This window comes from Anopheles moucheti, chromosome 3, assembly GCF_943734755.1.
Source record: "Anopheles moucheti chromosome 3, idAnoMoucSN_F20_07, whole genome shotgun sequence".
In the NCBI taxonomy this organism is placed as follows: domain Eukaryota; kingdom Metazoa; phylum Arthropoda; class Insecta; order Diptera; family Culicidae; genus Anopheles; species Anopheles moucheti.
Window position 1 is genome coordinate 81250157 of NC_069141.1, and position 24895 is coordinate 81275051.

Below are 24895 nucleotides of genomic sequence, written 5' to 3' on the forward strand. Positions count from 1 at the left end.
CTGATAGAGTTGGTCCACCCTCGGTCCCCCGGTTTGGTGGGTGGTGAGAGTTTTTCTAATGGCAACACGCGGCAATGATGCGGCGAAATGATGGGCGCCCGAGGTCAATTCGATTGTAAAAGAAGCTTGGTCTCGATTGGAAGTGAAAAGTGGCCGATCATTAGCCCAGTGACACTGTGATCTCAATCTTTCCTGAGCCACCCTCATGAAAGCTCACACCGCCCCACCCCCCCATCCATGCTTGCAGGTGAGATTAGGTGCCAATCGATAAAGTGCTGCCCAGTTTAACCTCTCGTGCTCGCGAGCTGCCGGAAAGCGTTCTCGGAATCGGAAACAACTCCCCCGGAAACATCACATCGAACAGGTCCATTTACGCCGGATCCAAGTGCCTTCTTATCCTGCAAACGATGAGAACCCGGTCGGATCGAGTGGAGAGAGCGCTGGAGGCCGGCGCGGGTGAATGGTTTCAGCGGCCCATGCGCATCTCGGCCGGAAATGTTCCGACACGCTACACTGGCACCGCGATTGGCTGTTTGCCATTGCGACTGCAGTCGATGTGCAACCGATGCTGCATGGGCTTGCGAGTTGCCGCACCTGAAGCGGAAGATGATCGGTTTGATAACCGTCAACATTCGTCGCAAAGCGGAATGCATCCGTTCGGTTCGCTGCCACTCCGTTCCACCATTCCACCAACCGGTTGACCTTGTCTGACTAGTCGGTGGCGACTATCGGGCACTGCGCGTGAGCGCAAAACTGGTTATCCCGAGATGATTAGACGATTTCACCTTCCAATGCACGCGTACACCGTACTACCATCACCGCAAGGGTTGATTCCACGAAACAGGTGACTAAGAGCCAACTGGGACCGCTCACGAAGTGAGAAATCATTAGCATCATTTGCAGCAAAACGATCGTGCGGAATGTCCCGGGCGCTTTTTCGGGAAGGGGGGTGTCAACTTGGGACCAGAAAGGACGAACAACGGTCTCGCCCGCTCGGCGCAAAGTGTCAATGAGGTCGCCATCCATTTCCTCGCGCTGCTGCAGAATCACTTCTCCTTTCGTTAGCGACCCGGTTTTTATGTCCCGAACTACCAGGCGAACGATGATGACGATGATGATGATAATGTATGTTTACCGAACGAATTCACACACTCCATTGTCGCTCCATATTTAATAACCCCCCCCTACGGCTTAAATGCAACGTGTAGCGTGTTGTGTTGGGAGTTTGCTGGTAAGTGGAAGAGGTAATGGTACGAGATCAATTTGTAAATGGAACCAGGGAAACAACAATGACACACGCAATCGAATCGCGAAATGAATCAAACCCCAGCAACTGAGAGGTTTTCGAACGAAACCAACCCAGAAAGTGATTGAAATTTGTGCTCCAATGCACTGGAATGGAAAATAAATGAAATATGCAAGTAGTTTAAAATCAAACCCCATCGAAACATTTCCAACCAATAATCCAAGTAGTCCTACTGTGGGCAATTAAAAGTTATGAAGTGTTTGATCGGACAGCACTTTGATGAAATAAATCATGAACAGGTCATCGATGCGGGACACTCGATTTATTTATTTTTATTTCGGCTTTATAAGCTGCGGTCACTTTTCAATTGCTACAGTGCGTATTATAATTATATCAACACCAGCTTTTTTATTGACAATAAACCCGATAAACTTGACAGATGGTCTTTTAGAAAATAAAAACAATAAAGTGTTTGCAATAAAATGTTACAAAATCGTGCAATCTTTCTATATGAACTGATCGCTTCGAACATCAACAAACCGATTGCGGATTTTATTCAGCGAAACAGTGAAAGGGACTTATATTTTTTTTTAAATCGCAACTCTATGTAAACAATAACAAATAACAACAAACAAATAAGTGTGATTCAGCGTTAATATTACTTCAGATGCTACGAATACAGGTTGGTGATATACAATTCTTTTTATGGAAATATTTGTTAAATCGAACCATTCGGAGATTAATCGTAGATCATTGAGATTGTGCTCAGTTTGAACAAGGAATAACGAAAACAAATTTTGATACTTACAATAATTCTACTTTAATTTTGTTTAAACGCCTCTCGATTGTTGTAAAAATGTTTAAATCAATCTCTTCATTTTTTTATTCTCAAACCTGGTTATTGTTACGATTATGTTACACACTGTATAAATACTTAAAAAAGATCATTGTAATAATTGGTTTAAAAATTACCAATTGAAAATAAAATTCAACCCCAAGATAGATGGCAGATGGAACAGCAGTTTGCCACCAATGCATTTCCCACATTTTCCACAAAATTTTCATCATCTTGCAGCTACTTCAGTTGCAGAGTTTCGCGTTGGGCTGGGGAATCACAACAAAAAAAAAACAATCCCCACAATCAATTATTCCCATACACACATGAACGATTTGCGTGTACTTTTCCCCTCAAGTGGATGGGCCCTATGGGAAACAGGGTAAAGAGCGTAAAGCACCATTTACGTGTTAGTTGCATCTTTCGGCAGAGACCATGAACAATGGAGCTTTCGGACAACAAAAAAAAAGCCCTCCCCCCTTTGCGTTTGAATGCGGGAATCGGATCCGATCGCGTTTGTGTGGGACACCGATCGGCGTCGAGACGAAAACAACTCCTCACCGGCCACACAAAACACAAGCCCGCATGCGAGCGTGTTGGGTATGCACATTGTAGACACGATTATTTTCCGACCTTCTCCAAAAAACACCCCTTCCTGTGTTCCTGCGTCCCGCGAGGCGCCACCGGGCCCATCGCTTAAAACGCAATCCACATCAAATGATGAGCAACGCTCATTACGCGCGTCCCGAGGCGCACTCGCACTGGACACACGAGCGGGCCGCGCGTGGGCAGGAGGTGCAGATGGTTTCCTCCCTAATAGTCGCCCGTTCGCGTCACACGGTGTCTCCCCGTCCGCAATAAAAAAAAAACACTTCACAGCACCAGCGGCACATCTGAACGAGCGAGTCAATGCCGCGTGCCTGAACGATGGGCCGCCGTGTGTGTTTGTGCGGTTTGGAGCTTTTCGCACCAAACAGCAACCCCTGTTTGGTGCTGACCCCACAGAGGCTCGTCACAATAATGTTGCGGTGCAGAAGGGTCTGCGATCCGGTGAGGTGTGTGTTTTATTTGACCCTCCATCGACAGTCAGTTGTTGGTTATTTTTATATTATTTTGGAAGAAGCTAGACATTTTATTTTGGAACAAACACTATCGAACGGTGCGAATCATTGTTGGAATAATTTAAACAGGTCTAAAGGAAGTTTGAAAATTGTTTCTTTTTTATAAAATAACACATGTTTGTTTTTGTAAAAGAGCAGACATAAAATATAACATAATTTTATCCAACAAATACAAACATCTCAGCAAGTTGTTTTTTTAACTTTTCCAAACCAAAACAAAAGGAAATAATTCCGATTCCATACAACCGCCATCCGAAATAAAGTTTCTCGTCTTCTTCGTGATCATTTCATTAGAGTCGACCACTCCGCTACTCCGGGTCCCTCGAGCAGCAGCAGCTTAGCACTTTGCGCCCTTGAGCGGAACTTCTTCACAATTGATTTATGCTGAAAACAAATTAACAACTCTCACACCATCTCACACACACACACGCAGCACCGGGCCGGGCTAAATGGTGTCGCAAGACAGCCAGCAAACGGTGAGGGGCACGAGGTCACGAGTAAAACTTTATCGATTACCACGTGGGCGGTGTAGGATTGTGCGACTTTGCCCACGGGGCAGGTTTGGATGTTTGTTTGTGAAAGCTTATTAAAAACTTCCTGCCCGACAAAAGGATCCCGGGCACACGCGTGCCCGGTCTATGGTCATCTGCCAATGAGACGATAGATTTATGGAAATTCTTGAACACACACACACGCCTAATCGACCTATGCGTGATTATTATTCGCGCCTTCAAGGGGCGTAGGCGGCTTATGACCTTAGCGAAAGTTTATTAATTAAATTCAACTTCAACCTTGTCGCAAGACAACATACATATTTTTCTTTTTCTTTTGCGCCTCATTAGTGGTATAAGAGAATGAATATTACTGCTATCGGTAAAGGAAATTCATTTGGCAACCTATTTGGCAATATCCTTAAAAACTTAACCGAACAATGTTGAAAAGGTTTATTATATTAACAAATCGTTTCGATAAAATTGGAGATCCGAAAGATCCTAAATATTACGCTCCAAGTGTGATTACGCACAGGAATGTCAGATCCTGTATTTCTTTCTTTGTTTCTTTTGTACATCAAACCTAAAGCGCAGAACCACTCGCAGAAAGTTATGCACTGCATATGGTGGGACCAAAATAGGGGTCATATATTATGAACTGTTATATTATCGAACCTAGCTCAACCCGGTAATACAATCGAGAGCACGGATGCTGTGCGATGGTCAACCAAATGTTGCTGCTCCTGTCATAAAATATTTCGGGGATTTGTGGATAATCTATTAAGCCCCATTTGACTAACAGATTCATTTTTGGGCCCAAAAGCTGAGAAATTGTTTTGATGTAAAATTCATAATTAGTCTGAAAGTTGCAAAAAAGCATTGAACAAAAATCGTTGTAGCAATTTGTCCCAATCAAATCTTCAATTTGGGTGGGAAAAACGCTGGAAAACTTACTTGTACACCCAATAGTAATCAACATCTTGTTAGCTAAATTCTTTTAATTTTCCTAAATTTCTTTCTATAAAAATTTCTTAGTAATTTTTTTCCAAGATGATTGCTCAATCCATCGGTGCGGTAAGGAAAAAAACCCCTCCTAATAAGGCACGTTCTCTGAATTACATAGCTTACGGGGGGAAGATGAATTTAAAAAAATCTCAGTAGAAATCTGCTTTATCATTATAAATATGAATAACTTAGCTTGCCGTACCAGCTTCCAGCGCTCGCTTACGTAAGTCACTGGTTGGCGCAATCGGAACAGCTACTATTATTCCACCGGATCAGCGCCATTCTGCTGCGCTAAACTATCGCGCAAACAAACAAAAATGGGGCCTGCTTTACTTAGCGCATCAAACTAACAAACTCGACTCCGGCACCGCCGATTGTCCGACTTTTCTACCGGGTGTCATAGCCTAGCGAACCGCTAAAAAACGGGATGGATGTGGCCCCAAAAAACTATTGACGGACCATGGGAAAACACGGTACAGGGGTCAGCTGAAACGAACCCAATCACTTTGGGCTTATAATCAAACGATTAACCGTGGCAATAAATCACTGACCCGTTGGGTTCGGTTGGTGTGGCTGGTGGTAAATCAACAATTATCCGCGAATAACGCCAGAGGGACGCGCCCGAAAGAGGAAGCATGTTTTTGCCTTCTGCTGCTTCCCCTGCGCCGATGCTCCATTTCCACCCGGGGCCAGAAATGGGCAACGGGCCTACGAAATGCTAATTTATTCACCTCACCAAAAGCCGTCGATCGACGTGGATCATCGGTTATCGAAGCATAAGCGGATGGGGTGCTGAGGTTGTGCCAAGCATTTCCGCAAGGAAGAACCACAAACACCTCACTCTGTCCCGTGTACATTTTTTTCAACGCGCTATGGCCCTTCCTAGTCGGCGCGTTAGGGTGTTGGAGGTAATTGCTCATAACCTTCCGCCCGAATCGATGACACCGTACCTCACGATCCGTGAACAACGTGTTTGGTGAATGGGTAATTCGACTCGATGAAGCGTACCTATTTTGGTGCTGGAACCATATCGCTCCGTTGAGCAAACAGTGCGCGTTCGGGGTTGTAAAATGATGGAATAAACATTACACCCCTAAAAGCTGGTGTGAGGATGCAGGCACTCGAGAACTTCCAACTCCTCCGATACGATGTGTCGCATGCTAGCGGGAAAGGAAAAGTGGATCAGGTTGATCGTGGAAACGTTTGTCACATGATGCGATTGCAATCGCTGCACACACTGCAACGCCGTCCTGACGGATTGTATGTTAATGGCACGCCAAACCCACAAATGCAGCGGGCAAACAATTAACATTCAATTCACTAACGTGTCGCTTCCGATTGACTCATGCGTTGGGGCGACTCGTCGTACGGAACCTTCGGAACGGACAACGGCCACAAGCAATGGGTAGCGACGGTCCGTGAACTTGCGGCTACTTGTGGCCATTACTTCCTCACACTACTGGAGAGCCGTTGCAGGCCGTTCGATCACTTCTTTCTGCTGTCTCATACCGGCGGCATGAGGGGTTCATCTCCGTTCCGGTGGTTGGGTTGGATCGGGTCGTACCCTTACGGCATCGCTCTTCACCCTCAAACCGTGGCCCATCGTCAGCTGGGAATTAATTATTATTATTATTATTATTGTAATTTATTTCTGTTTTCCTTAAGGATATAATAGTTTATAAGTATGATGACCGTAGCAAAAATTGTGCTTTGCACCGAGCAAGTTCTGTGCCGTTGGTTTGTTGTGGAAGTGAACGCTTTTGGACGCCACTTCTGCCTACATCTGGACCGTGGAATTCGATATGCTTCTAAAGATGTACTAATGAATGCGCATTTATCGGCCTTCCTATCCTTCCTACCGTTAGGAATTATAATAGTTTAGCACTCCTGATTTATTGTGCTATTCTTGATAGCTATTGATGGGAGGGTTTATAAAAAAAACAGCCCAAAATGAATAACAAATCGACAAACGATTAAACGAAAGAACGAAGGAACCCATGAACAATGCATCCCCGCCCTTTCATTCAAACCACAGCAATGAAATGTAAACCCAAGCGCGCGCACACACAAAAGCAAGTCTAATCGCTCGATGAGCCCAGCAATTGATCGGTGAAACGATCACCGCAAAGGATTCCCTGCAGGAGGCAGCAACGGATGAACCCCGTATGTTCTCGGGAACGCACATGATGGGCTTCCAGATCCAATTAAAACAATAAACTATACCACACCACAGCAGTGGCCGGGAAACTCCTCATTCTTGTGCCAGTTGAGAAACATATTTCTCGCTCTCGAAAGCACCATCTGACGCCGTTCCTTCAAAAGCCCTTAATTTTCTTTGCAAAAACGTTCGGTGAAAGAAGATATGCACCGTTGTTCTGATCATTGGAACTTTCACCGGTTGTGTTTCATGTGTCCTTTGTTGAGAATAGAATGTTTTGAGGTTATGTAAAGGTCCTTAGAGAGGATTATTGTGAGATCGCAATAATAAGGATCGTTCGAAACGCAAAGCACAAGAGCACGTGAATGAAGAGAAAGGGTCTTATATAATAATCTTTCACAAACGATCGAATTACTTCATTTGATGATATGATCGCGGACGAAACATGGATGGGGGAGGATTTGGTACATGGCCTTTCGTGTGAAGATCGGCCCCGTTGTCACTAAACCACGAGTACGCCCCGATTTGCAAAGCGTTAAAACACCATTATAAAGGATGTATAATGTGAGGCATAACGTCATACAAAACAACAGCTACTCCTTTGCAGCTTTTTTTTTAAAATCACCCGTTCGGTAAAAACATACACGCGCGTACGCCGTCGGGGGCATATAAACCAATGGTCCATAAAAACGGCACGGCAACGGCTTGTTGTTTTATTTTTTCTACCACCCAAAATACAACCTCACCGGATCAATAGTCGCATAAAATATGAACTAAAACACACAACCGACGAACCGACTGTCCGTTTGGGTGACCAAGCGTGAACAGCAACAGCTCCCGAAATCGGTACGGCTACAGGCTACAGGCAACACACCAAATTGGATTGTCAGCGAGCCACCGGCAGTGGTTGGGTGTGGGTTTTTGATTTTCGATTGGTGAAAAGTGAAGCGACCTGACCCCAAACGTCAACATACCTGGTTGCCGGCAGTGACCTTCCACTTTTGGGGGGGCGGAATTTTGATTTCAATTCAATCGATGGCTCTACGGTAAACTTTAACTGCACCGGGAACGTATGGGACCCTTGGGTGAAGAATTACTTCCTGCCATTCTCATCCGATGCACCTGCGCCGCCTCGGTGGTGCGTTTGCGTGTGGGAGAACGCTGTTCTACCGGAAGTAAACCAATGCCTTGCCCTCGAACAAGCTCGGGCTTTGAAAGCAAAACACGAAAACAGGTCCGGGGCTGCATCATGTGTCGGCCCGTTTTGCTCGCATCGTGATCGGCACGATGTATTTACCTTTTTGAAATATTCAACGGTCGGGTAAACAGTTTTCCACTCCCATGTGTCACACTGGTTGTTAGCATCTCCCTGACGTACGCCACGAGAAACGTCTTTCTGTTTTTTTTATTTATTTGGAAGTAACCGAGCTGGAACCTCGTCCGGAGACGTCGCATCGGTACGGTTTTCAGAACGATACACGGCGGACTACCGTGGTGAATAATTCATAATTACTTCGTGCGTTCACGCATCACATCCCGCCCCAGCGCCTGGTGAAAGAAGTGTGATGCGATCGTAACGCAAAGAAACTTCAAACAAACCCTTAAAGAGGGAAATACACGCCACGGAAGACAAAGCAATGTTGCACAGTACGGTGACCGAAATGAAGGAACCCTCTTGTTTCTTCGCAAACCGGCACTTGAATGACCGGTACGAACACCCCTAAAGAGGGATCCGACCGGCAAAAGGGAAAGGAAAGAGCAACGGTGGGCGTCTCGAGGGCGAACTGCGACGATCACCTGCTGACCGAGTTCGTTTCCTGCTCGGAAGGATGGAAGATTTTATCCAAGTTTTACTTTGTTTTTTTTTTTGGCATTTTGCTGAGACCTCAGACACACACACAAGCACAAAAAAGGGAAACAGGAAGGGCTGGAAACATTTGACTGGAAGTCACATTTGGCTGATAGCTTAGCTTTATGAAACACCGGGACCAGGGACAAACCTTATACATAGCTCATATCAAACACCAAAAAATGGTTCCATTTTGGTAGCAAGAATTTTTATAATCGCATCCACCAAGGTTAATGTTTTGCTCCCAATAAACCTTTCTCAAATGTCCCTTCAAAAGCTTATTATATTTTTTTCCCTAAACCAAACAGACTAATCATCGAGAGCGAAAGAAGAAAAAAAACAAACCCCTAGAAATTGGGGATTTTTCTCAAGAAAAATCCATGGCCTCCTACCTGTTAATAAACGGGGTCCGCATTTATAATGCGAGTTAATAACAGAACAGAACTGCTTGCGAGAAGGTCTTAATCTCATTACGATGATGAAAGGGTTTTTCTTGCACGGATGCAACACTGTTTCTCGCGTTGCGTTAGGCAAACAAAAATCAAAACCGGTTCAAGGGGATGATAGCATTTCGTACCGTCCGATTTACCGGCACCGCTTCTCAGCAGGACCGCGTCTTCGGATTTCCCTTTAACCCAACAAGGAAACATGCAGGAAAGTGGAAACATCACCAAATTGGTTTGTTTTCTTGTTGATGTCTTGCCGGGTTTGCTCGTGAATGGTATGATATGGCAGCGTCGTTCACAGTACGCGCTGCAGTCCCAATCCTTCTGCGACTGGTTGCTATGCAGTGGACAGACAGTTTGCTGCACGATCTTCTCGGAAGGGCGTCCCTAGCACACAGCGCACAAAAAATGCCTTCAGAATTAATATTTATCGAATAAAACTTCTCCTCGAATAAGCCTTTTTCAGCATAAAAATGAATGTAATGTGTCAAATGTAATGCCACGGTTTATCTAATATTACAAAACAACCAAAAATCGCTATACAAATAAAAGTTATAAAAAAGAAACACTAAGTGTATATACAAGTCTTATTATAAGTCAAGCCTCTTATTATAAGTTTTATCCGTTCCAATGTTTTAGTTAGTGGTGTGCTTTGAGAAGAATTGACAAGAGTTTTCAGTGAGAATCTTTAGTGAGGATTCATTCAAATCAGGAATCGATTCGTAAAAGATTCAGGAATCTTCAGAGCAGTGGGGGATCAAGCCCTTTGGAGTCCTTGATAGTTGGGGCCCACTTTTAGCAACTGATGATCGGGAAGGATGAAAGAACAGTTTTTTTGAGGTCATAAATCTCGAATGAATCTTTGAGAAGTCTTCCATGTGCTCCGTTTAGTAGCGCTTCGATATTATTAATTTTGATTATTTTTGTTTGAGTTACAAATTCGCTATCGGTCGGTTGTCTAATGGCAATGATCTGCCAATGCCACACAGTTTGTTCAACGTTATTTTCTACGATATTTACAGTTTCTACGATATTTTTCAGATTTGAAGTAATTGAAAATATCAATTAAAAGTTTTTGTTTAAATAAAATTGCTTCAAACAGTAGGAAACTTCAATACCAATAATACCATACGATTTAACGTCTAAACGATAGTTCTTTTGATACTTTAATAAATTAATAATGATAAAATGTTTTGTACATTAATCTTACCTGACAAATAATCCTCGCCAACGGTTCGATCGATCTGTGATTTCTGTTGCGCAGTGAGAGTAGAAAATGAAGCCATCAATCGACGATCATCGTGCGCTCGTTACAGCATTTATAGTACTTGCGTGTAAACTTCACAGGATCATTGCTTTCCGTTGTGTGCGGCTGATCACAACACAATTGCACAAACAAATACGCCACGCACACGACACAGTGCTGGTGGTTGGCAACCCTTACGAACGGCGCACACTTGCAGCAAACCTTCGGTTGTCACCGGATCGGATTGCTTCAGTCGTGTGTTGGTTTTGGGATCGATCGATCGTTACGCAGGCCCCAAACAGTCACACACGGATCGAAACGGAGACAGCGGCGCGGCACGTTGGACCTCATTAGACCTCGAAATGAGCCACGGTTTCGATCGGTTTGCCCAGCACGCACTTGGAGGGTCTCGTTACCCGTCCGATCGCGCTGAGTGCGACATGCGACACCTTATGATCGACAGCGGAGGAAGGATTGGGAGCGTTTTGGGAGATGAGGAAACCGTTTTTCACGTCATAAAACACATCCGCCTGTAACACCGCACACGTTTCGAACGTGGATAAGTGTGGTGGTTGTTGGTTTTTTTTCTCACTTGATAGACCACTGAAAACCCAACAATGGAGACGCGGATGATGTTCCGATTCGGACGTACACCGCGCATCTAGCACTGGTTGCTGGTGATGGTGAAGGTTTTACGCGTTCAAACACCGGCGACGAAGGTTGATGATGATGATGCGGATGGTGCCGTGATCGTCACTACCACTTGCTTACAAATAATCACGTTTCGCTCCTATTGTCTTATCGGACATTTGCAAAGCTCAAGGATCAAAGCATTGATTGGTTGGGCAACCATTCAACTCCCTTTCCTTCAACGGGTTCGATTAGAAAAGGTAAAATACAAAACAGTTTAAGGGTAGAATTGAACCTTGCAGCTCAGGGGACACACTTGAAAACGCATCTGTTTCACAGTATTGTTTAAACAGCTGGTTCCACTACGACATGTAGGATCTGCGCCACTTTTAATGCCACTCAGCAGTACAGCTAGTAGCTGTTGTGAGCGCTGACAAGGTATTTCGTCACATCCGTGAATCTCCTCCACCGTGGCCACATTTGTCGTCAGTACAATAATTTCGCGGACAAAAAAAATAAACAGCGCTCGATCTTTTCGCTGTCCTCTATCACCAGCCACGAACTACAAAAAAGCCACCCTCGAAGAGGCACGCAATTATCGTAAAAATAGTGGTGTGTTCTGCCCGCTATTACTTTTAGTGCCTTCCCCCCCCGCCCGGTCCCCTGTCGGCATATGGGGAAACGCAAAAACAACCAACCGAACACACCGCCATAGCCCGTGCGCTCTAGCTAGAAGCCTCGCCGTACGGTTACCTACCCACTTGACGCTGGAAATATCGTTACGCCACAGACACACTTGCGATAAGCGCGGCACGCGGAGCACGTTTCGCGTTTGAGCAACGATTTTTCTCACGTTAAACCATTTGCCAAGAATGATACGTTTTTAACCGATGCAGCGAACGAACACGCGGGAACGGATACACTACGGACCAATAGAAAAAAGAACACACACATACACGCACACGCACTGCACAGCCTAAAAAAAGCTGCTGCACACTGAAAAGCATCCTTTCGGTATTTTACAATTGCACCTGTGTACGCAGTTAGAACACAACAAGAAAAACTTTAAAACCAATTCACAAATCTTTACGGCACGGCACCAAGGACGCACGCACGCACGCACATTCGGACACGAGGCGTCGTATTGTTTACTCGTTTGCAATTGTTTTGATTTTGCTTTGAGGCAGCAGCACTGCCGGACCGAAACACAACCGACCGAGCACGCGAGTAAAATGAAAGTGTGCGTTCCACACACTGTGGAGGATCGCGCGACGCGCACTGTACAGGTTTTTTTCGCTCTCCGGTGCACCTGAGCAGCTAAAGCGCAGTTCACACAACGGTGTTTGTTGTGAGCTCGAGAGAAAGAAGGAGAGAGAGGAATGATTGTTTGGCGCAGATTGAAACGACTTCGGAACCATTTATGAAATTAGTTGTAAAGCCCTCTCACACGGTTGCTCACACGACAGGACCAGTGTCGGATCCCACCTGAACCATTCACAGATTTGATTATCTAACCGAGGGGTAATTACTTGGAATTAGAGCCACCGGTAGGATAATCAGGTTTGCCAGCCCAACACCATCGGGTTTGGGGTTTCTCGAACTACCCAAAGATTGCTTTGATTAAGCGTTGCTTTCTTTCTTCACGTGATTATTAAATTAACTATTTTGAAGCAGATTCTTTTCGTTAATTTGTGTATAGAAATACATAAACAATCCTATCTATCCTCTGGAATATAGTTTTACCTGTGGGACAAACGATCTAAAATACTCAAATTTTCCCATTTACACCTGTTTTTGCTGGGTGTTTTGCTAGCCCATTTCGTTGGCCCAAGGTCATTCTATAGCCATTTAAATCTTTACGAATACTGTAAAGTAGAACGTCGATTAACCGGGGCCTGAATAATAGTCTTTTCTTTCTGTTGGAAATCATTTTAACAGAAAGAGGTCGGTTCGCAGATGTCCGAACATTCAACGTTCTATTGCGCCTCCTCAACCTGTGCATAGCGTGTGTAGACCGTGCCTAACGAGCTGCAATGCAATGAGAGTGTCGTTTCTGTGCGTAGGAGAGCGATAGAGCGAGAGCCTAGCAAATGCAGAGCGGACGGTAAATTAAGTTGATTTAAACTTGCAGTCCGTTGAAGTCTCTTTGTGTAGCGGTGCATATTTAAATTACTAATTGCTAATGTTGACTTTAAATCAGTAATTTCAAACTACTATGTGCCTGGTTGGTAAACACACTCCCATTTCCTATTTTATCCTATCCTTCACATTTCATATTTGAATGTTAACGATCGATTTTTGCAGTTTCGTGTGTCATATGTCGCAGGATACGCATCGAATGGCCAGAAATGAAGTTGTGCGATTTTTGGTATTTTCTTTTCACTTTGCCTAATGTAATATCGAAAAATATGCCATGGCCTCAGCATTATATCAACAGTTTGTGTTTTTGAATCTCCTTTCAGTTTTTTATTGCACTTATCGAGTGAAGTTATTACATGCTCTAGTATTTTCAGTCAATTAAATAAGAAATCCAAATCAAACTTCACCTTTATGTAACGCATCTCTCGACGCACTAAGCGACGATAAGCGACACTGCTAATACGCGGCCCAGAAACTCTCATTCTCGATCGAATGCACTTTTAATGATGCCGGGCGTCGCATGTTACCGCCGAACGGCGGTGGTGATTTGACCGTTTGGGAAAAAAACTGGTACTGCAAGTAAGTGCAATACTTGCACCTGTATACGAGCAATTGGGACCGATCCTCCGTGATGGCAAAAGCGAAGCTCAAGAAAGAGTTGCAACAAACGCAGCCGAAGTAGCTCAACTGCCTGTTACCCAGGCTATCCCTGTAGCAGCGTCATCAGTCGCTCATTAGGTGCAGTTCGTCGATGCCCGTAGACGCTTCTCTGCACGCATCAAACATGTTCCGTGTGTGGGGTCTCCCATGCTTAGACGCTGCAACTGGTGAGATGGTTCACTTTCAGTTTTGCTTTCGCTCATTCGCTTAAGATTTGCTGCATCCTGATCATTGCTACGGTTCCAGTTTTGTGTCCGTCCGCAAATGCGATCATAAACGTCGGTATCAATGTTTATTAATGTGCTTTCTAAGCAGTACCTCACAATTCCGTTATTGGTTCTGCGACAGATAACCGGAAGAGATTTGTGATAGGAGCAGTTGAAATTTCTTTGTATTCAACGTTTTAATGCGATAGAAAGACATATATTTTTGTGTCGTAATAAAAATACCATCAAATAATCTATAAATACCTTCCTTTATAAAATTAGTCTTGTGTTTTGTGAAGAAAAAAACGAGTCACCATATTATTGTTTCTAGCAAATCCTTTAAATTTAAAACAGGTTTCATTCCTAGTATCTTCTGCGCTGCGGGAACAGAAAACGATTGAAAGTTAGCGTGTAAAATGTTATAGAAAATATGTATAATATCGTTTATTGTCCATTTAAATCACCATTACCTCCTGGCAAGGTTTGATTCACAATTGCAATACCCTACAATACTTTAGTGTGCGGCGCTCGTGAGTACAATCATTAACTCTAACATTGCTTTTTATTGTGTTGTTTTCCTATCCTCTACTTTGTTGTAAGATACAACGGAGTTTAAAATGCATAGTATAGAATAATGTGTTAAAATGCGTTAAAGGCAAGTGTTCTCCCGGAATCGTGCATTAAAGTCTTGTCTTGGAAGTACCGAAAAATAAGTCCAAGGGACTCAATTTCAACGAGATTTTTTCTTTTGTTATCAGATTTGGTTGTTTTGTTAGTGGTGCTGCGTCACCGTTCGTATGCTGTATCACAGCGTGAAGTTTACCTATCTATTAAGAAACAGTTTTAATTGCGCGCCGACTGGATGCTGTCTGGCTCGGTGGTAGTGTCCGTTGCACCCGTATTGCTGTTTCCATTGATTGTGTCGTCAAAATGATCTGTCACCGAAATGCCTACCTTCTCCATCAATTCGGACAAACGTTTCGCCTTCCGTTCCTCGTTGTGGGAAATGATTGCACACAAATGTTCGGTTAACATTTCCTTCTTTTCCAACGCTTGGTGAAGCTCGACCTTCGCTTTGAGGAAAAGATTTTCTATGCTAAGGTAATTTTTCCTTAAATAAGAAGCAGAAAGGTTTTGATTTAGCTGGTTAAAATATCATGGGCAGATACAACATTCAACTAACTCAACACTCGAAAAGTGCAGGCTCGCCGCATCGATCTGTTTGCGTAAAATTGCTACATCCGATGCCAGCTCGGAGTCTAGTTTGCTGAGTTCGGATTTAATCTCCTGGATTTTGCTTGCTTCCGCTGCTGTTTTTTGTGCACTGCAATAGAACAATGTTAGTGGAAATTAATATTCTCGTAGATAGTATTCAGACGCAGAACCACACGGCCTTACTGTTGCTCTATAGCCTTATGAAGAATGTCCCGTTTCTGCCTATTCTGTTCTTCCATCATTTTTCGTTGCTGTTCAAAATCCTTCAACGACATGCCTTTGAATGGAGTGAGCACATCGTTCAGATTGGTTCGCAAACCGGCCACACCTGGCGAACTGGTAGCAACAGTTGGTTCGGAATTTTTGCCCAACGTTGCTGGTAGGTTCGGAAGTACTAGAATTGATTCATCCACCGGACCATTCATCATAACTGGTAGCGGTTTAAAGGCAACAGCTTGTTGGATTGGATGTTGAGGATAAATGCTTGTGTCGACACAGCTGACGGTACTGAGGTTGCCGTTTACTGTTGATGGTGGTGGAACAAATTTCACCGCGCCCGGTGGTACTTTTGGTTGTCTGCTGTGGGGACGCGACAGTTCTTTCGCTGGAACGAGTGACCCATTTTGCTCACAAATTTTAATGCTTAAAATAGTGGAGTTACAAACACTACTCACCCGGCTCTTTGCCACCCGCCTGTCGAGTGATCTTGAAGATATCATCGTCAGAAAACCCAACAAATTGTTTGGACATTTTTGATAAAATCCCGTAAATTCAACAGCTCCGTTCGGAAGGTCCTCGACTGCAGTTTGTTTACGTAGACGCTGTCAAACAAGGCTTGCGCAAACTGCCAAAACGCGTTGCGCTAGACAAGATATATCGAAGAAAGGTGTGTCGAAGCAAGACATTACCGACATTACCATGAAAAATTGATTTTACCGTTTGTTACGCAAATTATAACCAGATTGAAACAAAAAGAGCACTGGAGCGTGCATAATTCTAAAGATAAACCATCAATAATCATGATCTCTCAAGTAAATGATTCTCAATGAACTGGCAACAAGAATTCTTGATAAAGATAAACTTTTTAATGATATTCTAAAACGCCGAAAACTAAACACAAACCAAAGAGCATAATACAATTTGTTACGTCACACATTTTTATTCTATAAATATATATTTTTAATCAATTTCTTAAATCATTTGTTCATTAATTGCGTATATTGTTAACTGTTCCATCGCCAGAATACCTCGAAGTCGGTTTAATAGCAGTGAGAGTGCCTCTTGATTTGACAATGCTCAGAAGGATTTTTGGTAATGACATAATTTTTATGTAATCAATTAGACTTAGCTCTAAAAAGCTCTGTTAGGCTGGTTATTATAATGACACCGAACGAATCAACCTGCAATTCCTTCCACGCATGATCATGACTGGTTCAGAAGACTACTCCAGCAGGCCAACAAAACGGATGAATGGCATGATGCTTTTATAAATAAGTATAGTACAAGTTAATTTGCTTATTTGTCATTCGTCATCCATAGTTTCAACACGGATTTAATAGCCTCATTTTGCAACTTATCGAATCTTTCGCTCGATTGCTCTTTTACAGTAATCAATGATTCTTCGCCTAGGTAAGAGTCCAATAACGCAAGAATTTTTTGTGTTAAGTCTATACGATCAGCTTCCTTAAATTCCTTTCCTTGCGGTACAATTTCAATACTGTCCAGAAGCTCTCCAAGCAAATCGAAGTTTTGCAGCCACTGTCGAATACTTTCACCACGGAATGTAGTTTTACAGAGCTGCAATAATTTATCGATAATTTTTTCCTTATTCTCCGCATAACAGTGTCTGATAATTGCACGTGCGTATCTTGGAATACGCTCCAGGAGGTAGCGTTCAATTTGCTGGTTAAAATGTTCAATACAGTACGCCACAACCCAATCGAAAACATCCGGGAATGGTTTTCTAATAGCTACTTCCAATGTATCCTCTTCGTTGGGATTCGCTTCAAACAGCATGCGTTCAAGTATGCTGAGGTCACCGTTATCATCTTGCGCATCGACATACTCATCGTCACATTGTTTCAGCGTTTCCAGCAACAGGAGCGTTTGACGTTCTCCGAGCCGCTTAAGATTGATTTCGTTTGAATTATTTCCCTGCAAACTGCTGCTCGCTCCGAATCGGAAACACAAGGGTCTTAGTAATTCTGTTTGAGCGACGGACAATAGTACCCTCAGCGTATTAAAGGTCGCATTATTTAGCGCCATTCTAATGCACATTGGCAGAATGTTATGACCGCTGTACAGGTACGAATTGATGATACCTTTCTTGCGCGACGAAAGACACTGTGCATCGTGCAGAAAGAAATCAATAAACTTATCAGCAATGTTTGCACGCGATACGCAAAAATAACGCTTCAGAAAGGAGTGGAAATTTTCCTCATCAATGTCGCCCAACATGCATATACGCACCAGGAAGTAATCCATCACGGTACGATGCATAAAATTGATGCTTTCGGACGAATCGAACTGAATCATCACAAGACCAAAACGTTGTAGCTGCTCGTAGTGGTCCGGATTGCTGTAGCAGTTGTACTCTAGCTCGTACGCCAGCTGTGCATGTTTCGTGTAATACTCGCTCTTTATCAAGTTAGTGGCCCACACGTGCAGCTTATCCATTTCGTCGAACTTGCCACGCAACGTGTTTTCCAACTGGCTCTGCACGAATGTATCGAAGATGGAACCGATTTCGTAATTCGTGTGCCATTGGATGTTGGGCTTGCGGATACGATCGTGATAAATAGTTCCCATAATTTTGCACAGCTGAGGCACTTCCAGGAACGCTTTGCAGCCGGTACCCTTTAGTAGCTGGTCAAAGTTGGAAATGAAAATTTGCACATTTTGCTCCAAATCGGGCGACAACTCGTTTGGATCACTTAGCCATAGCTTTTGGAAATATTGATCGTATGGAAATGGTGCCAAGCTGTAGTAGGAAGCATTCTTGAAAGCTTTTTTTAAATCTGGTATTTGGGCTGGATTAATGACTTTAAAGCTGGATTCATGCCTTGTAGCAATTATCAAAGAACAACAAGCAGCATGCTGTAGCATTTTCACTAAAAATTTGATTACAGCATTCTGATATTGCTCCACCACTTCGTCAAATCCATCAACTAATAAACACACTTGCGCTTTTTCTAGGCACTGTTGAACGATCTCATCCACAAATGCACTCTGGGGAGTAATGTGGAGCAGTTTTTGTAGCATTTGCAATCCAACCAAAGCCGATATGTTGTCGTCTTGCATGATAACATGAGCGATTGTTTTGGCTCTAACGAACATGCATATAACCCCATCCACGTTCTGTGCTACTTCGCCGATTCGTAACAGTTCCGTCGTTTTTCCCTGACCAGCTGTGTCACGAATAATTGACACAGTACGCGCTGCACGGGATAGTAATTCGGTATGTGTTACTATCTTTCCATCTTCACCCAGCAGGTTACGATCGATGTAATGCCGCTCGTCGGAAATGTAGACATCCGATTTGGCTGTTATATCTGTAAGCGTACTTAATTCTTCAACCTTCTTAATACTGTCAATAGCTGCGCTTGTCAGGAAGTTTGATACCGGTAACTTTTTGCCATCGAAACATATTGACTTAATTTCGAGCTGTTCATAGTCCACGGTCACGTCGCCCAGTTCTATCTCATCTGCTACATTGGGCACCATGGTACTAACGGTTTGTTCTGAAACGATTGCTATTACTTTAACTTCCTTTACCAACTGTTCCACGATCTGTTTCGAGCAAAGTGCAATATCTGGCAAATCCAGCAGTATTATGAATTGTACTTCACCAATAATTAATCCCTCTCCGAACGGAGTAGTTTGAATAGCCGCCAATGCCTCCAGCAATTGTTGCAAACCTGTCTCATTGCTTACAGCTAACGAGTTTTGATTAGCGAATTCCTTCGTTATCCGAGATGCTGTCCATGCTACTTTCGTTTTCGACAGTAACGTTAATTCACGTTCCTCTCCGATACGCAAAGAATTAATCGTGGCATTAAGTTCCTCCACACTTTCTTTTTTAAATTCTATACCTTTGGGTGGTTGTACAACTAGCTTACCTTTAAGCTCGATCATTTTCAATAACAACTCTATGCTCGCTTTGCTTATGAAACAGTCCTGCTGCGGTACCCGTTTTTTGGCTTTCTTTTGCTTTAGTTCAAGTTTTCGTGGTTCAGTTATCAAATAGCGCTCAAACATTTTCTCATCGAATTTATCGCCGAATAAATCCTTTATCGCTTTCACCATCGTTTCATCTTTGGGTACACAAACGTAATATATAAAGTGCTCAAAGAACCAGTTTAACGTTTCCTCCGTTAAACCTTTGTACTGAAAACTACACGCCACAGAGTTAGTATTCGATGCGTTGAGATTTTCCACACTGAATACGTCAGTTGGAAATGTGACTGAGTTTAGGCTGGCGATGTTGAACGTTGGAACTTTGGGATATATCATTTCGCATGCGACTTCAAAACTTTTTCGAAATTGTCTCGTATTTTCGGAGAGACATGGAGCGTCCAGTAGGAACTGTTGCCGAAATCTTACCTTCGGCACCGAATCAGTGGATTGATCTACCAGCTCCAGAATTTCACATGCAATTGCCGCTGTTACCGATTCGTCCAAATACGTAAACGGCTTTAGATAATCTTTTTTGGGGGATTTTGTTTTGCAGTCGTTTGCCAGCTTCTGTGCCATGTCGAACATTAACAGTGCTTTCCAATCTTTTATCCGGTACTTCTTGATACTATCGATCGTTAGTACTAAATGTGGTTCAGTGCTGATATGCTCTTCAACAAAATTTTTTGTCGTTGCGTGTAGATCGTTCGTCGTCCAATAAATCATTTCCGTGGGTGCACCATCCCGCTTGCATGTTTCTGATCCTGCATATGTGATGTATGCATCTATGTACTTCGCAACACTACTTTTTTTGTCTTGCAGTAGTAGATCCTGGATGGACAGCGTTTTTGTTTCATCGGTGGTTTGCTTTGCTTGGATAAGGTAGAGCCCTTCGTTGTACGCCCCCTCGCCATTGCGGTTAATTTTCAAGACCACATCATCCATTGCACCGTAGGTGTCTTCATTCCCTTCGTACAGTACGGAGTAATCATATTTATCGTGAACTAGTCCAATTACGTAGTAACACAAGCGGTATTGAAAAACAACTCCATCCGTTGAAGCTTTATTTGCCATTCTTCGATGGTGACGCAAGCTTTGAAAATAAAGATCATGTAAATAATGAATACCGAGAAGATAATTGTAATGGCACTGTCGTTCGTTCTCGGAACTGTAACGATTCTGTGACTAATACCAAATTCTATTTTAATGCTATCGGATAATTTGGCTTCATTACCTTCAACACTAGACCGCAACAGATGCGTGCTCGAAGCGTTTGAATTCAATTTTACGAGTAAAAACTCTGCTGGCTGCAGAATCGTTAACACTTTTACACACTGCTACGTGTACGGCAAAGATATGCTTTGCTTCACTCGACAGAATTCAGCTTCCTGGGTGGTCATGAAGTAATTCACAACTTCTCTTGTTTTGTTATTACGCACTAATGTTGCTTTTCGCCACCCACGATCGCGTTGTGATCACATCGACTTGTAAAATCCGAATCTGGTAGTTACAAAGTTTGTTTTGGTTTGTAATTTACAGCTGTCAAACGATGTTAAGGTGCCTGCACACGGTAGCAAATGTTCGATCATGCCTAAACTGTTGTAGCAACGATATTCTATTTTAGTTTGGAAAACTTGATCGAGACGATAAGGAAAGTGTGTTAACAATGCTAGGACTAAATATCCTTGAATTGAAGTTTATTTTGGCCAAATGTTTCAATTAATGCGTGAAATAAAACATCGGATTGAAAGTTATTTTTCATGTCCGATTATTATTGCTTACCCGATTACCAATGCTAGGACTTCCAGATGAGATTCCTACCATGATCATTGCTGTATTAGATTGAAACCCTTATTACAACACCATTGAATCGTGTGTACAAAAATGTGAAAATATTAGTTAGAAGAAGACACCGAACTTAGTTGTAAGCAGCTAATCGAAAATTAAAAAAAAAATTAAACAAGAAATTTGGATTTTATTAAATTTACGTACTGGAATCTTTGGATAATTTTGTTTTTTAGTTTATCATACTTCCGAGTTATTTTGTGTTCCACTACCCGTATTGTCCGCAGCACCACTTGCAACTTTAGTAGACTTCGTTGCGCCAGGCGTCATAGGCGATTGATTTCTGTGGAAAGTAATCCTTCGCTGGGATTTTGTGCTTTTGCAATCAGAACAGCGAAGAACAGCCCAATAGGCGTTTCTGCAATTAAAACGATCACATATTAATTCAAAATGCATACAAATAACTGAAATGCGTGACAAATTTAATCAACGACTAACCGATAATGCCGGCTACCGAGCGCATAGATGAAGGGATTAAGTACGGCCGAATGCCAAGTGAGGATCGATGCCAGCACGTGTACATCGCCAGCCTCGCCAGCAGCAGTTGCAGCACCCTCCAGCAGCACATTGGCGATCGTAAGCGGCAGAAAGCAAAGCATGAAGCACCCGAATATAGCAGCCGTGGTTCGTGTCAGATGCCGCTCATCATCGTCGTTACTCGACCCGGCAATGGTTCCGGGCGTCGATGGAGCCGCAACCGACGGTTTGGCCGAATATCGTTGCATGTTGCGGCGCTGTCGTCGAACTGCACCTATGATGGCCGTGTAGCACAGCACGATGGCACAGAACGGTAATGCGAATCCCACGATGAAGATGAATTTCTTTGGGCTGGCGGAAAAATTCCCCGCCGATGTGATCGAGGGTAGCACTGTGCAGGAGAATGTTCGGCGATCGAATCCGAGGCGACCCCAAAGTTCAAATAGTGGCAGAGCCTGCCGATAGTGAGCGTTGGTAAAGACATTTTCATTAGAAGTTTTAAAGGGTTTAAGAATCTCACGTCCAAACATCAAGCCATTACTCACCATCAAACCATACGGAATGGCCCAACAAACTGCCAGCTGCAGTGGTACCATTCCGGGCGTCCGATAGACCGATCCGTACCAATTGGGATGCACTATCAGAACGTACCGATTGACGGTTAGCGCCACCAAGCTTAGCACGGAAGTGGCTACCGTACCGTACAGTGCCACTGGGAACAGTCTGCACCACAAACTGCTGGACACAAATGGCCATCTTCGGCGACCGTAACGAAGCGCCATAAGCGGCATGACCGCCACACAAAACAGTAGGTCGGCGGTGGCCAGCGACATTACGAAAGCGGTGGTCGGTTGACGACGCCGCTGCCGTACCGGACGGTTTCGACCGAGCGCCAGCAAAGTCGTCACATTTCCTGTCGGGCACAGAAACAAAAGAGAAACCGTCCAGAATGTTAGAGGCGCCTTCCAACCGAACGACTTGAACGGTGCGAAAGTGGTTCCGATATAAATAGACAACAAACAAACCGATGGTTCCCAGTACCGCGATAAAGGTAGCGCTCGATGCGGCCACGATCGATATTTCCTTGGAGCAGAATACGCCATCCTCTGCTGCGTAGCTGAACGGGTCGCTGAGATTTCCGATCGAGTCGTTACTCATGGTTTAAACTCTGGCGCCTTACTTTTGTTGCTCAGGCGAGATCAACGAGATGCTTCACCAAGGGAGCTGATGGAGTTAATTAAATTATGCTATATTAACCACATAGAGACACGCACGTGTAGCATAATGGCACTGGGACACTAGCAGCACACTAAGAAACATTCAAACAATGCGTTTCTCGTGGTAACGCACAGCCACGCAAACACGAAACCGATGCGATCACCCCGGAAGCGATCGGCCTAGTTTCGTGGGTGATCGTAATTGATTAAGCACGGATCAAAACGTTCATTAACGGAGGCGATATGCAAACAGACGTACACGATCATTCGCACGGAACCGTTCCGTTTGGCGTCAAGCAAACAAACCGAATTTTTGATAATGCCAAAGCACAGGTTCCTTGCGAGCACCAAACGTGAGCGTTACACCAGCGTCACCACACAATGCCGCTGTCGGAACTGTTGTGCCCGGCGCGCCGAGCGGAAAAAAGCGGACCCGCTAGTGGGCTGGATGCGAAAGTGAGAGTGATAAATATGAAAACGAAAGAACGCCTCCAAAGACGTACAAGACACCACCCGTTAGGGATGGGATTCTGAAGACTTGCGAGCGTAACACGCGATCAGCACGGGTGTTGCGGAGGGATGCAGGGTGAGAGAAGACTGTATGGTGCGCGATTAAACGGCCCTCGGACATCCCTCGCATAATGCGCGCCACTAGGCTGGAAGATAAGTCGAAGGGTGCTTGAGTGCTAGTGTGTAATAAGAACACCATATACCACCCGAACAGTGAGAAGCGAAAACACACCAACCAAACATCGCCATGCAACAATGCGAAGTTGGTGGAGAAATGTTCAGAACAGATGCGTTTACCATATAGGCCCCACCATGCCGCCGCGGATAAGCGCGGAGCCGTTCGTAAAGGGCCGGGGGAGATGGGCGCAGCTGAGCAAATGAACTGAAACCGGCCGATGGGAAAAAGCTGGCCGGCAAAATGAACGCAAACACCCGGAATGCAGATGTGTGGAGTGTGTTTTTTTTTGTATTTCCTCATCATCTTCCCTCCTTTCTCCTTCAAGAGCCCATGCGTAGTGGCAGCGGGCAGAAGCACTACTCCAGCAAACGGTTCTTGAACGGAGACGTCGCAATGCGCCGGGAGCATGAATCGAAGTGATTCAAACATTTGGTTTGTTTCACGACGAATGCTCTTGAGAATTCGACGAACACGACACGGCCCCAAGTCGGGGATTACTCGGGGGAGTAGTTGTTATGCTTCAGTGCAATAAAACATAGGGCCGCGTAAGCGCGTCGCAAACGGCACAAGATGCAGATCTGGTACCGTCTTCAGCCGGATTCATTCATAAAGTGTGTGGTGTTTTTTTTTTCTAAACAAACAACCGATAGGTGGGGGAAACTGGAAGTAAAAGCATAATTCGAGAGCCTGATATCTTCGCGGTTCTTCAATTTTGTATTACGAAACATGTTCCAAGAATGCGTCTATGTTCTATACTCCCGCGTGATCTTATAAAAGAGTCAGACTAATCATATTTATCTGCAATTAAAAATTGGAAAACGAAAACAGAAATCTTTGGTGAAATATATTTTATGTTATATATGAAGTTTGGCTTAAAATTTTTTTTATAGAAGAAGGAACGTTTTTGAAACTGGGAGTTGATTCTTCGTTATTTCAAGATGTTCTAGGTCACTAGGTCGCCAGATGATCAGGTATTCTGGTCGTTTCTTAGCTAGCTGTTGGTTATCAATTAGGGTTGGGTAAATCATTACATTTGTATGAAATTGAGCGAACCGGTTCGTTCTTTGTGAAGACCTGAACCAGCGGTATTGCCCTTCGTTGTTTTGTCTCTCATACAACAATGTGTGCCTCATACTTTATTCCGTTTATATAGTTCCAGGTTGCTCCACCTACGATATATTCCGTTCAACCTTTCGAGTTGCGTCACTATATTGTTAGTGAAAAAAATTGACTGAGAAAACTTTGTAT

At 43.8% G+C, this 24895-nt stretch overlaps 4 protein-coding genes across 4 annotated transcripts in view; all 4 read right to left on the reverse strand.

Annotated features, from left to right (window-relative positions):
• LOC128302027 (sodium- and chloride-dependent neutral and basic amino acid transporter B(0+)) overlaps positions 1 to 12221 on the reverse strand; it is a 48599-nt gene extending 36378 nt beyond the window's left edge. The window contains exons 1-2 of the mRNA XM_053038739.1: positions 12151 to 12221; positions 11785 to 12058 (exon numbers count right to left, since the gene is read on the reverse strand). The gene's annotated coding sequence lies outside the window, so the exon portion shown is untranslated. The remainder of the gene's footprint in view (positions 1 to 11784; positions 12059 to 12150) is intronic.
• Positions 12222 to 14411: 2190 nt separating this feature from the next.
• LOC128304238 (RAB6-interacting golgin) lies at positions 14412 to 16059 on the reverse strand. The gene is made up of 4 exons (XM_053041398.1): positions 15922 to 16059; positions 15431 to 15851; positions 15216 to 15356; positions 14412 to 15143 (listed from the first exon to the last, which is right to left on the reverse strand). The coding sequence occupies exons 1-4, from the start codon at positions 15995 to 15997 to the stop codon at positions 14876 to 14878; spliced, it is 906 nt and encodes a 301-aa protein (XP_052897358.1). The 5' UTR covers positions 15998 to 16059; the 3' UTR covers positions 14412 to 14875.
• A 338-nt stretch (positions 16060 to 16397) lies between these two features.
• Positions 16398 to 20704, reverse strand: LOC128302015 (uncharacterized). The gene is made up of 2 exons (XM_053038724.1): positions 20655 to 20704; positions 16398 to 20513 (listed from the first exon to the last, which is right to left on the reverse strand). Exon 2 carries the CDS (start codon positions 20492 to 20494, stop codon positions 16763 to 16765), a length of 3732 nt encoding a protein of 1243 aa, XP_052894684.1. The 5' UTR covers positions 20495 to 20513; positions 20655 to 20704; the 3' UTR covers positions 16398 to 16762.
• A 741-nt stretch (positions 20705 to 21445) lies between these two features.
• LOC128304598 (protein trapped in endoderm-1-like) lies at positions 21446 to 22900 on the reverse strand. Its single transcript, XM_053041801.1, has 4 exons — positions 22768 to 22900; positions 22288 to 22655; positions 21704 to 22197; positions 21446 to 21623 (listed from the first exon to the last, which is right to left on the reverse strand). Exons 1-4 carry the CDS (start codon positions 22898 to 22900, stop codon positions 21446 to 21448), a joined length of 1173 nt encoding a protein of 390 aa, XP_052897761.1.
• Between the last annotated feature and the right edge of the window lie 1995 nt (positions 22901 to 24895).